Source organism: Arachis stenosperma, chromosome 5 (assembly GCF_014773155.1).
Source record: "Arachis stenosperma cultivar V10309 chromosome 5, arast.V10309.gnm1.PFL2, whole genome shotgun sequence".
Classification (NCBI taxonomy): Eukaryota; Viridiplantae; Streptophyta; class Magnoliopsida; order Fabales; family Fabaceae; genus Arachis; species Arachis stenosperma.
The window spans coordinates 128,271,382-128,285,123 of record NC_080381.1 but is presented as its reverse complement, the minus strand read 5'-3'; the positions used below and the strand labels follow the sequence as shown (position 1 = coordinate 128,285,123).

Below are 13,742 nucleotides of genomic sequence, written 5' to 3'. Positions count from 1 at the left end.
GCAGTAACGCTACTCCTTAGGTGACGACAAACCTCTGTTAGGGCATCATTGAAGGTGAAAGATCAGTTTTCAAGTGTGCAACGTAAATCAGACACTGAAGCCCTTTCGCGGGAAGAAAACGAAGCGTTAAAGGCTTCAGGGGCAAAGGTGTTCGGAAATTTTATTTCATGAAGGGGAGGATGATTTTAAAGCGTTTCTGAGCGTTGGGGGATGATTTTAATAACAAAAAAAAGGTCGGAGACGAATTTGATTTTCACCTCAGACCTTAGGGACGAAAAAAGTACTCAACCCTTCTTTTTAATAGATATAAATTTAATTAAAAACTAATTTCTTCTGTTCTCCTTTCATACTCATCACTCATTCTTATATTTATTATATAAATCAACATTCACTTCACACATTTGTTTTATCTTCTCTCACATAATCTCATACCTCTATCTCCTTCTCTCTCTCAATTCTTGCTAATTTTTTGCACAACTAGAATTTAGTTGATAACCATAGTTTTTATTTTTATTTTTTTAATTTGCTAAACGTATATATTAGGTAATTGTGTGATTGTATTCATTAGATTTTCTATTTTTTTATGTAATTGTATTCATGAGTTATATATTGTCCTTGTCGCCTTAATATCAATTCTTTTTCCTTTCAACAATTTAAATTTTTTAAATATCATTTAGCTGTAATAATATCATTAAAAATATATGTTGTCATGTTTCATGAAAAATAAAATTAAAAAATTAGATATCATTTTTAATTATTAAAATATTAATAATATTCATATTTGTATTTTATCTAATAGTTTTATCATTGTACTATAATATTTAAATATAAACTAAAAAATAAACAAAATTAACTATTTAAAAAATAAAAATAAAAAATAATTATATAAAATTAGATAAATAAACTTCAATTGAATTTATTTATTACTTATTATAATATATTAAAAGAGAGTACTAGTTTCACAATAATTCTTAAGCATTTGATTTCACTCTATATTACCACACAAGATTTTTTTCTCTAGATGGTATAATCTTCTATCTTGCATTATGCTATAGGATTCTCATGGTACTTTTATCTCATCATAATAACCTATCTTATAGGATTCGTTCTTAATCTTAACTTTTTTTTACCGTTTATTTTTATGTAGGTTACATTGTTGCTTTCATTGTTAATGTTAATTCTTTTTCTTTTCATTCAGATATACTAAATAATATCAATTGATTCTAATTAATCTAAATTATATTCTAATTATTATTATTATTATTATTATTATTATTATTATTATTATTATTATTATTATTATTATTATTCGAATTGACTTAATTCAAATTACATACATTGCAAACTCTCTCACTAATTCAAACAGGGTTAATTCAAATTACTAAATTTTTTTAGTTCGAATAGGTTTGATTCGAATTATATAGAGATATATTTTTGGTTGATTCATATCTTATTTTTTCGTTTGACTTAATCATATAAATTCTAATACAAGTTGGCTTAAAAATATCATTTGTCCTATATATATATATATATATATATATATATATGCACACACAAAATATCAACGTAAATAAGAACGAGTAAACAAATAAATATAGTAAATATATTATTACTTAATATAATTTATTAATAAAAATATTATGTACACATAAAAATTAGTTATTAAATTTATTATTATATATTTATATATAAATATATATATTGTTTAATTTATTTTTAACATATATTTTGTATTTTAATATATATTATATACGGATAGTTAATTTGATAGCACATTTTATTTATATTTATTAGAATAAACTATTAAAATAGTACCTAAAAATTTAATTAAATTACATAAAAAAATTCTAAAAGATGCTAACGATAAATAAGTTCTCAAAAGATTTAAAAATGTAATAAAAAGAACTAAATATTAAATATATATTTTAAAAATAGATTTTGAAATTAATTTTTGATGTAAATTTTTACAATTATTATTAAAAAAATAAGATTTTTTATTTTTAAAATTTGATAATTTTATATTCCGTAATTTTTAAAAAAAAATTGTTTAATTGTGAATGAACACATTTTTTAAAAAATTAAAAAAAATATAGAAATCAAATTTTGTTCTAAATTTTTTTATGCATATTTTAAATTTTAATTTGTTAAATACGAAAATTTTTTTGTCGTTATTCACAAAAATATAATATTTATTAATTATTTTTGTTATTTTTTAAATTTTTTTAGAAATTATTTTATCGATAATATTTTTTAAAGACATTTTTATCAGCGGTTAAATTTTTCCATACCAAATTTTGATAGTTAACCCTATTATTAATATGGGATTAACTTTACGAGAAAAAATGTGTAGAATAAAATGCCACAGCCAATATAATAGTAAACAAAATTCACTTTCATCAGTATATAAATACATAGTTGCATAGGAGTAAATAATAATTAAATTATTAATATAAAAAAATTATGCCATTTGAATTATTTTTATAGATAAATATATTTATATAATTAGTAACACTTATTTATTTTAAAAAATAGTATAATTATATATTGAAAATAATTAAATAAATAATAAATATATCCTTAAATAAATTCATAACCACCACTCACTTGCAATTCTAAACACTTGTGAAGAAATTTTGTATTTAATAAAAAATTTTAGAATACAATTTCATTCTTAACTATTAATATAGCATCTTTGGCCTCGTCTTTAAAGGTCTAAATTTCAAGTTTCCCCACCATAGCCAAATTCCTGTTTCATTGTAAGCTAAGGAATATTATAATGACAAATAATTGATCATTTCATTACACAGAATGCATGTTGTTGCGAAGATCGAACCCCTTTTAGAAAGGGGCTAACATGAAAATTAAAAAATAAAAAAAAGCTAAATTATAAAATTAAAAGACTTCATAAGTAAAAGAGCTTCGCCCCCTGGCTGTAATGATGAGTTACTCAATAACATTAAGTTCGAGATATATTCCTGAATTATAAGTTGCACTTTTGTTTCCTAGAAGTGTCTATATATACTAAAGTATTTTAGCGGTGCACACGAGTAATTATAATAAATAAAATATCTAATATAATATATTAATTGAAAAAATTATAGGATATTGATTTTGCTCTACTTTTATACGGAGATCATATTATCTGCTATATAAGTTTACTAGTAACACTTTGAAATTTTAAATTAAACAAATCTAACAAAATTAAAGTATCAATTTGAATTTTCTTTTCTAATAGTTATATCAATGTAAAAAATAACAGAAATATTTAGAAGACAATAAAAACTAAGTTAAAGTTATATTATTTTATATTTATTAATTATATCAGAAATAAATATATAATATTAAATATAATAAATATTTTTAGATATTATATACATAAAATTATAAATATTAAATTAAATAAAATAATTTTAAATTATTGTCTCCATAATATTACTAAAAAATAAATAGATATGTGGTTAACTTTTTTAATTGGGAGAAATTTTTGTACCACTATTAGAGTATATTTAATGTGCATTTTAATACATTAATATAACCATTTATTTTAACTTGTAGTATAGCAAAGTAATAAAAATTTTAAAAAGTAAAAAAAAATCTTAGGTGTTCAAATATTTTGTGTGACTAAGTCTAACCAAATAATAAGAAATAAATTTACCTACACAAATTTTAGTATATAACACAAAATTCAAAACAAAAAATAACAAAAAATACACTATAATTAAGAGAAATGATAATTAAGTATTTGACTTTTTAATTAGAACATAAATAAATTATTGCTAACTAAAAATACAAAAACATCTTTTATTTTTTAAAATACAAAACATCTAAGTCACTTCGAAAAACTTATTTATCTTCAAGTTAAAAAATAAAAAATCTATATATTTATCTTTTTCTCTATAATATGATTCAATTTCTTAAAAAAACTTGTCCGAGAACAAAATTAAAAACACTCAATTAGCATATAAAAATAGAGTGAAATATATATTACGAGATGAAAAACTTAAATAAATGATTATAAAGGAATAATGGAATACCTACATATATTCCATAATTTAATCCCTTTATTTAAAAATAATTGTCCAAATCAAAAAGCATACATCTTAATATAAAAGTAAAGTTTAGTTTAGTGTTGTTTAAATTGTATAAGTAAATAAAAACTGCTCTTAAATAAATAAAGAGGAGTGTTAGAGGTCAGCACGTTTGCTAAATTTTGGCCAGTACTTAATCATCAAAGAAAAATTGAATGATTCTCTATCATTAGATACAATCTCAAATCATTAAAAACATCAATGGCTAATTGATGGCTAAAAACCTCTAGCCCTAGACTTTCTCATAAATAAATACACGTAATTAATGATAATTTAATTATCTCAATTGAACGCATGCACATCCTGTTGACGTGGTAGGAAAAAGAGTGTCCCTCAAAAGTCACAAACTTCAATCAATAACCATGAAAATACAGAATTGAGATTTCATTTATATTTCAAATATTTTTCACATTTTAGGTTTTTCACGTGCAACTTTTTTCTACAATCTTAATAACCTTAAACCCTAACATTTGCTCTTTCTAATATTGTGATTTTTAATATTAAATTTGGGTAAAATTATCATTTATATCTTTAAAACAATTTTATAATTAGAAAGTTTAAAATAAATTTAACAATTTCACTTTTTAGAATAAATAATTTCATCACATTAATAAATTACTTCTATCTTTTATAATAGCATGCATAAATTTTCTCGTGCACTTTGATCAATCATTCGCACTCAATATGATTAAGACAATTCCTTTTCTAATTTCTTCGATAGTAAGACAAAAGCAATTTGACAACTTAGGATTAAAGGATAAGTTTCATGATTGACTCTGGCTATGGAAACGGGTCATCAATAGATCAATAATAATAGTAGTAAAAAAATAGATCAATAATAATGCCTACAGAATGCTTCAAAACCTGCGCATATATATATATATATATATATATATATATATATAAAGAATTGAAGAATCCTGTGAGTTTGAATTAAGTAATATATATGCTTATAATTTTTAAATCCAAATTCCGTTTTTCAATCACATTTTGTTTACAGTTTTTGCTATATTATTCCTTTTTATTCTACAATGACAAATTATTTTTCTATTATTCTTTTCTATTTTTTTTTTGTTCAAGTTTTTTATTATTTCTATTAGAGGGGGCCAGTAATTTTTGTGATTGTTAGTCATCAACTAGCCATCAATGATGATTTGATGGTGTGAGATTGGTGTGAAATTTCATCCAATGGCTCACCTTCCTCTGCTGGTTACATGCTGGCCAAAATTCAATAAAACTGCTAGTCCCCTAGACTTTTCCTTTCTATTATTCCTTTGCTTGTCTTGTTAATATGGTCTTATGCGGTTATGTTTTTGTCCAAGTGAAGACCCATAGCACCAGCTTCATTTTTTGGTGTCTACTTTCCTATAACAATCCATGAATTACCGCACCATTATTGTTTTCGAAGCTAATCAACAAACCTTCTTTTATAATCCTCTTTGCCAAATGTCAAAAATGTATTGATGGGTGAACCTCCATCCCCCTTTAGCCACCATAAAACTTCCCAATAAGGCCATAATAATGGCTACAGAATGCATCAAAACCTCTTGTGAGTTTGAATAATTAAATAATATGCTTATAATTTTCAAATTCAAATTTTGTTTTTCAATAACATTTTGTTTATAGTTTTTGCTCTATGTTTATAATTTTCAAATTCAAATCTCAGTTACTCCGGCTATCATACACAGATACGGTTAATAAATAATAACTAATAGTCTAATCCAAGTTTTTTTTCTCTCTCTATTACTCTGTTAGGGCATAACACCTAACAGAAACGTGAAAGGTAGTGATAGAAAGTCCGTATATACTATCGTGAAGCAGATCCGATTGTACTCAATCGTGTTTTTGCGTCAAATGCTGATCAAAGCCTACAATAAAAGCATCTATATTATTAAATAAAACAGGAGATCCAAAGTCAAAAGATAATACATATGAAGAAGAAGAAGAATCATTTGTTATATATGAAAAGATGACATTATTGAAGAAGTCCAAAAATACAAATATAGTATTGTGGGGAAGCTATTGACCGAGAAGACTATCAACCCTAGTTGGGTTTAAAATGACCAAATTCACTTTACCGGTGCGCCCAACCTGACGAAGACCGACTTGGTATGCATAATTTTAACTGCACATACAAATATGCTCATATATTTAAATATATCTAAATAACTTCTAGAAAAAAAGAGAAGATAACTACCCACTAGAATAAAAAGGGACCTTACAAGAGTAGCCACTCAGTCACTCATCCAACTATATAAATACCATTTCCATCTTAGGGATTTCTTAACTCTCTATATAAAAATTTGTCTAAAATCCTTGCTAACTTAAACATCAGAATCTCTTGCAGGTATCACCCCATACCTCCTCACGAGGAACTCGAACGGCTTCATTCCTGTAGGAGAAGTATTTAGACATTGCACCTGAAGGCGCCTGGACCCCTACTTTAAGGTCAAATTATCTTGGTTTTAGGTAAGTCTCGAAACAACTACATTTATTGCGTATATAATTTATCATGTTAATTTACCATGCCAATTTTATATTTTACGATAGAGAAAATGATACTTCCATACTAGATGTCTAAATAACACTCTCCTCCCTCTATTTCTAAATAAAAATATTATTTATATACTAAAATCAGTTACTAAAATCAGCCACCAATGTATTTGTATATAAATACATGTGTGGATTAATTTATTTTTAATGTGTATTTTGTATTCCAATATATATTTTATATTGTGGCTGATTTTAATGGCTGATTTTACTGTATATGTAGCATAGACAATTTCTAAAATGTACATTCTCTTTTCTTACACTAGTTAAATAACATACACTTTATTCCATTTGAAAAATATTTTTTAATAATTATTTTTTATATAAATTAGTATAACTATTTTATTATTTAAAAAAAGATATAATACTATAAAATATATAATTTTTATTGTAATAGTTTTTATTTATCTTCAATATTCTAACTTGTTACAAAAACATTTAATTCAAAAATTTTTTATATTTCATTATTAATGAAATAATTAAAAATAATTAAAATTTATTACATAAATAATAATATATATTTTATATTATTATTAATATTATTATAGTAGTAAAAATAATAATATAAAATACATTAATTATTTGGGAGAAAAACTAGCCCTTTATTCCTAACAATTTTCACATTCAATTCACGCATAAACACTTACATGCATATTGGTAGATCCAAATAGATGCCAAGAATTATGATTGACCAATGCATTAATAAGCCCACACTTATATAACTACGATTCATTATTGACAAAAACAAGCCAAACAATAAAACGGAGCCCACCCCCTAAGTACACCGTTTGCATTGGATCGGCTCAACAGAATAGCACCTACACAACTCCACCTAAAGCCATATCCGACAGGCTCTGACATCCACCGGCAACCTTGCAACTTCTACAAAAATAAGTATCCAAATGTCAATACCTCATTTGTACGTTATAACTCGCCTTAAATTATTTATAAGTTTGTTAATTGATGAATGTATAATTAATTGTAATTAACTTGGGCTTTGATTGAAGTTCATGTATATTAATTGGTTGATAGGGAGTGAAATCAAGTCATAAGAGTTAATATTTTAATTCTTTTGGTGTTTGGTGTCACTTAGAGGCTTAGAGATGTCTAAGAATATATGAAAAAGAGAGTGATAAATTTAGATTTGGATCATCTCTAAAGTTTGAATTTCACTTTAGAAAGTAAAATGTGATATTCTACTTTTGAATAGTTTCTCTTTCATATTTATTTTTGGTCCCACCCATGAAATCAATGCTGAAAGATCACACATTCACACTTTACTCTATAAAATGAAATTCAAACTTTAGATGATCCAAATCCGATAAATTTGAATACGCCATATGTTTGACAAAATGGGTCGATGATAGAAAGAACTTAAACCTAAGAATCCTTAAACTTTTTTTTTTTTAGAATTCTTAATATTGATAATTGTTTGCATCAAACCAACCCACCAGTCCACCACCCTCCATATTCCATAATCTAATCAACTACATATTTTCTTACTTGTGAGACAACCCGGGTTACATCCTACAACTACTCTCTAAATTAATATGGATTGAAAAATAACATAATCAATTCGATGGCTATTTACTCGTAAGTCGTAACAGTTAAACCAAAATATCATTTTCATTAAGATGTGTAGTCATATAAACTAATATACCCAATAGATTCTGAAGTTCCACATGAATTCCACTACTACTTGGTAACGAACATGCATTTGCATTCAATAATTGAAATGGTGATAGCATACAAGCACCAAGGTAAAATAAAAATCCAAATCTTGAGATCTGGTTATGTTAAACTTCTGTCTCTATTAGAAGGGGCATTAACCCCAAATCTATATTTTATATATTTCTTCCTATATTTAAACAATGAATCAGAGAATACATACTTCTCTTCAAATTTTTTTAAGAAAAAAGGATTATAGGGGGAGTAAAGGCAAATGAAAATTTGATTCCAGCAATGGATTTACCCTTCTGGTGCGGGTTTTGATAGCTTTAGATTATTGTCCCCATTCATATGTAGTGTCAGAAACCGACATTTCGGCAAAGAAGTGTTACTGATACATGGGCTGCTTATGTAACTGCATAGAACTCCAAGTGTTGTTGACATGTGAACTTGGAGAAATTATTGTTGGGAGCCTCTTGCTTTCCTCGAGATGAGGAAAATCGACCGTGTAATGAAGACCCCGGCTTTCGTGCCTCGAAAGGGCACTGCTGACCACAAGCTTGGCACAACAAAACAGGTTCCTCATTTCACAGGTTTCAGGCACCACCATTGTTGGCTTCCATCCATGTTGAAATAAGTACTCCTCCCATTTAGCCTCTAGTTTACCAATTTTTCGCTCTGCAGTTTCTAGTCTCATCGTGGACCGAACAATTCCAACATAGTTCCACATGATACATTGCAGTTCTTTCCTCAACTCTCTTGTAACGGATCGAATTTTGCCTATGACATCACTTCCAAGCGAAAAAGGCACGACAGGGTGAGGCCAAAAATTGGAAGCAGTCATGTCAAGGCTAGAACTCTTCATCAGATCAATTGAAGGCTGGACAGCTCGTCGAGCGAAAACCAGTGCCTCAAGCAATGAATTGCTAGCAAGTCTGTTTGCTCCATGCAAACCTGTACACGCCACCTCACCAGCTACGTACAGACCCTTTACATTTGTCTCTCCTTCAAGCCCAGCACGAACTCCTCCACATATGTAATGAGCAGCTGGGACAACTGGGATCGGATGGCGAGTTATATCCAAACCATGCTGGAGGCACATAGAGGCAATGTTGGGAAAGTGGGAGAGAATTTCTGCCTTCGGCTTGTGACTTATATCGAGGAGCACATATTTCTCGTTGCGCTTTTTAAGTTGGTCATCGATACTTCTTGCCACCACATCCCTTGGAGCAAGCTCTTCCCTCTCATCATACAAAGACATGAACCTTTCCATGCCTAAATTATAAAGGATTCCACCATCACCCCTAACAGCTTCAGATATCAAAAATGCATTTTCCCTCGGCTTGGACGGTTTAATTGGAAGGCCTTCATCGGCTAAGGCGGTTGGGTGAAACTGCACAAACCTGGACCAATCATATCATTAAAAGAAATCATGAAAAGAACAAAATATGTATAAAGAGCTCAACTATAAACACCCAATTTCTGTTTAATCGGTATGACATTGTATTGACCGGTATGCAAATTGTGAGACTCATCAAACAGTTAAATATTCACATTTCTGAAATCATCTACTTACTCCATGTTTGAAATCACAGCTTGAGCTCGGTGTGCCATGGCAATTCCATCTCCAGTAGCCACCTTCGATAACAAAAAGATAAACAAGTTAAATTAAAAGAAATAAGACCATAAAATGCAGGTCATGCACTATAAGCAGGTCAACATATTAAGTGTGCAACGGTGCAACCAGAATAAGATGGATCACTTCACTGCCATCAATTAACACTTACAAGGACAAAGAAAACCACTTAATCAATCAACAATTTCAGCTTAAAATAGACCTTATTAATTCTGTTTATATTTTAATCATGCTATTTCTAAATTTATAGTGTATCATCAGAATAAATTGATAAGATGTTGCAAATGAGTAAGTAACAATAATCAGTAGTTTATTTGTAAACTTCTCTATTCAAGATAAAACTATCTTATTAATAGAAAAGAGATCTACCAGAGGATTTGTAGTTTTGGGATAAATATGTCCAGCTCCACCAGATGCAAGCAAAGTCACCTTTGAAAGGAATCTTACCACCTAAAAACTAAAAAGATGAAAATTCATAAATATATTCAACAATAGCAATAACTTCTTTCTCAAGCAACTGCGCAAAATCACTTTCCCCACCTTTAATGTTTCAGTATTCAGAGTGTCAACACCAACACAAGTGATATCAGATCCATCCTGCAACACCAGTGGCATGTTTTAGAATTTTAGTTAGAGAATGCACTGAGACATTCAAAATGTACCTAGTAAAATTTGAACAGCAACAATTTCAAGTGAATGGAGCCCATGAATTTAAAACTTCAAATGTTTGACAAATATCAGCATGCTTGGAGAGAGGTACCAACAAGGTATACGCTACAAAACCATTAGTATAAAAAATAATATCAGAGAGAACAAACCTGACAAGTGAGAAGATCTATAGCGAAATGGTGTTCAAACACAAAAATATTAGGATTATTAACAACTGACTTCAGCAGAGCCCTTTCAATTTCTTTTCCAGTCATATCAGCAGCATGAACAATTCGACGATGTGAATGACCCCCTTCCCTCGCTAGATGCAGGTTACCATCTTCTCCATGATCAAATGAAGCGCCTATGGAAATTAATTCTCTGACTCTGTCGGGTCCTTCAGTACAGACAACCTGGAAAAGGAAGGGTCATAGTTAATACAAAACTTGATGCAGTAGTCAGAGAAACCAGTGATTGCTTACAAGTATATATGCAATTCTATCATGCTCAAATAATCATTTCTATAATAAGAACAGTTCTGTTCAATTTCATAAAGTAAAGATTAACAGCATTTCCGTGCCTTCACATAGCAAAAAGAAATCAAGTGCTTGAATAGCATTTTAAATTGAAAATACCCTGTTTTGATAATTTCATAAGTACAAAATGTTGCTGAAAATGAAAAGGCAAGAGAACCGTTTCAGATGAATTTGGCAAAGTTATGGAACACCGATCAGGTACTTGAATTCAACATTTCTGGTAAACTTGAAAGGTTTAGAACATACTCGAACAGTCTCTTCGTCACAAAGATAAGCCCCTGCCACAATGGTATCCTTCATGTGACTCTCCACAGAATCAGAAGGTGATAGCACAGCACTGACGCCACCTTGAGCATAATTAGTGTTGCATTCATGAGACTCGGCTTTGGTGATCACAGCTACAGACCCATATTTTGCAACTTCAAGTGCGTAGCGAAGCCCAGCAATTCCACTTCCAATCACAGCAAAGTCAAAATATTTTGTGGAACCTTCTTTCTTGTATGATGAAATGACCTTGAAGAGTTTCTGATTCTTGCAAACTGGAGATACAGAAGCCTTGCACCTGTGTATCTGCAGCATCTTGGATACCCCTTGAGACCTAAAATTTTGCACCCGGAAAGCAATTGAAAATTTTTAGTTTGGTTAAGATCAATGTAGCCGACCCCACTTAGTGGGACAAGGCTTTGTTGTTGTTTGGTTAAGATCAAAGTAGGAAGTCTACATCAAGTTCCATTCTTTACAAGTTATTTACAACCACTAAAGCTTGCATCAGATTAGGTTGCCTACATTACACCTTTAGGACACCGTCTTTTCCCGGACCACATGTGCTGAGATGATTTGCACCATGCTGCCCTTTATTTCTATGAAGTTTTCCAAAGTTACTGACAGAAACTTTGGTACAATTCGGCAATCAAAGTACAATAACCTTACTGTTTTCGATCCAGCCCCCAAAATAAGTTCCCTCAAATACTTGGAAAAATAAATGCACAAATTCTACAAACCATATTTGTTTTAGATTAATAAAATTTAACCACAATTAAATTATGCAATCTTTTGAAAAACAGGACAAGTTTCATCAAAAGTAATTCTGGACTAGGGCAAAAAACTATTCCCTTTTAGGCATTTAAAAAGATATGAGATCACTACTGAAGACTATTATTATTGTTGTTGGATCCAATTCTTCTAAGCATACTGTGAGAATACTATATGCAAGAGTTTTAACTGAAAAAATGAACACACGATCTTGTGCAAACAAGTAAAATTTCATTCATCAAATAACTCTGGACAAGCAAACAAGAACTCCATTTTAGTAAATGACATATGAAATAGATATTAATTGATTCCTATGACATCAAATAACTATTACCAAGAAAGATATTTATGTGTGTTCCTCTTGATAGGCACATCAGAAACGCACGCAGTCCGTATGCAGCTACGTCCCTTGCAATCTGTCACTCCAAAATGCAGTTTGCCACTCCCAGCAGGTATACAAGTCACCATTGTCACACCTCTGTTCAAAACCCAGACAAAGAGTTAAACAAACAAAAAACTTCAGACAAGAGCCTTCACTTTATACATTGAAAGAGGTAAATGTGGATCACCCGAAGCAACAGGAACAATTGGCAAAAGCCAGTGAATAACAAAGCCAACAAAATAAACTGGTAGAACACAAAGATTTTAACAAGAACCACTAAACTGGTGAACTATGCTGGACCAAACTCATATCTAATATATATGTGCTTAGAATTCCTTGTACAATTTAGCTTAATCAACTCAAAGGAAAACAAAAACCCCTGTTTCTCCTTCTCTGCATGTTATTGTGATCAAAGTAGAAGAATAAATGACATAAATCAAGACATCAAACAGCTGAGAATATCCCATTATTTATATTGCTACTCAAAATTTCTGAAACAACATACACCAACAAAGAAGAAGGAATTCAGTTACAAAAGAAGTGGTTGAAAGACACAATAAAGAGAGGAATGAAAGTTAAACTCAAAAGATCAGAAAAGGGTTGGATGGAAAACTTCATGACCAACCAACCACACAAGCACACATACATAAAGACACAACCTTTTGAGACAATAACACAAACACATAGAGAACGTTCCCTATATATAGATGACAGACATTCAGTTATGTTGTGATGATCCCAAAATTGAAGATAGAAATGGTGAAAGTGGGTACCTTGATGAGAGAGCGTGTGAGGGAGAAAGAAGGGTGAAGAAAACACAAAAGAAAGGACAAAGGAGAATCTGGGTTGGCGTTGATTTGCAGAGAATGAATATTATTATATGAATGAATGAATGAATGAATGCGGAGAAAGATTTCAGAAAGGTTCCTAGAATTTGTGCTCATGACTCATGAGTCATGACATAAAAATTAAAAACACCAAATAAAAACCAAACTATATTAAAAGGTAACTTTGAATATGAAATTAGTGGCGGCTAAGAAGACTTTGGTTTCACTTCAGTTTTTAGTAATTTCACAGTTATTAAATTATTTTCCACAAATAAATTTTATTGTCTACAAATTTTAAAAAATATTAATACAAATTATATTAATTTATATATATAAATTCTGATAAATATAAATTATATATTTTTTATATAAATA

The 13,742-nt window shown here is 29.3% G+C and overlaps 1 protein-coding gene across 1 annotated transcript; it reads right to left on the bottom strand.

The window, feature by feature from the left end:
• Positions 1-8,245: 8,245 nt before the first annotated feature.
• Positions 8,246-13,534, bottom strand: LOC130981878 (L-aspartate oxidase 2-a, chloroplastic). The gene is made up of 8 exons (XM_057905620.1): positions 13,314-13,534; positions 12,493-12,636; positions 11,373-11,724; positions 10,761-11,003; positions 10,483-10,539; positions 10,312-10,392; positions 9,883-9,944; positions 8,246-9,709 (listed from the first exon to the last, which is right to left on the bottom strand). The coding sequence occupies exons 2-8, from the start codon at positions 12,624-12,626 to the stop codon at positions 8,695-8,697; spliced, it is 1,944 nt and encodes a 647-aa protein (XP_057761603.1). The 5' UTR covers positions 12,627-12,636; positions 13,314-13,534; the 3' UTR covers positions 8,246-8,694.
• Between the last annotated feature and the right edge of the window lie 208 nt (positions 13,535-13,742).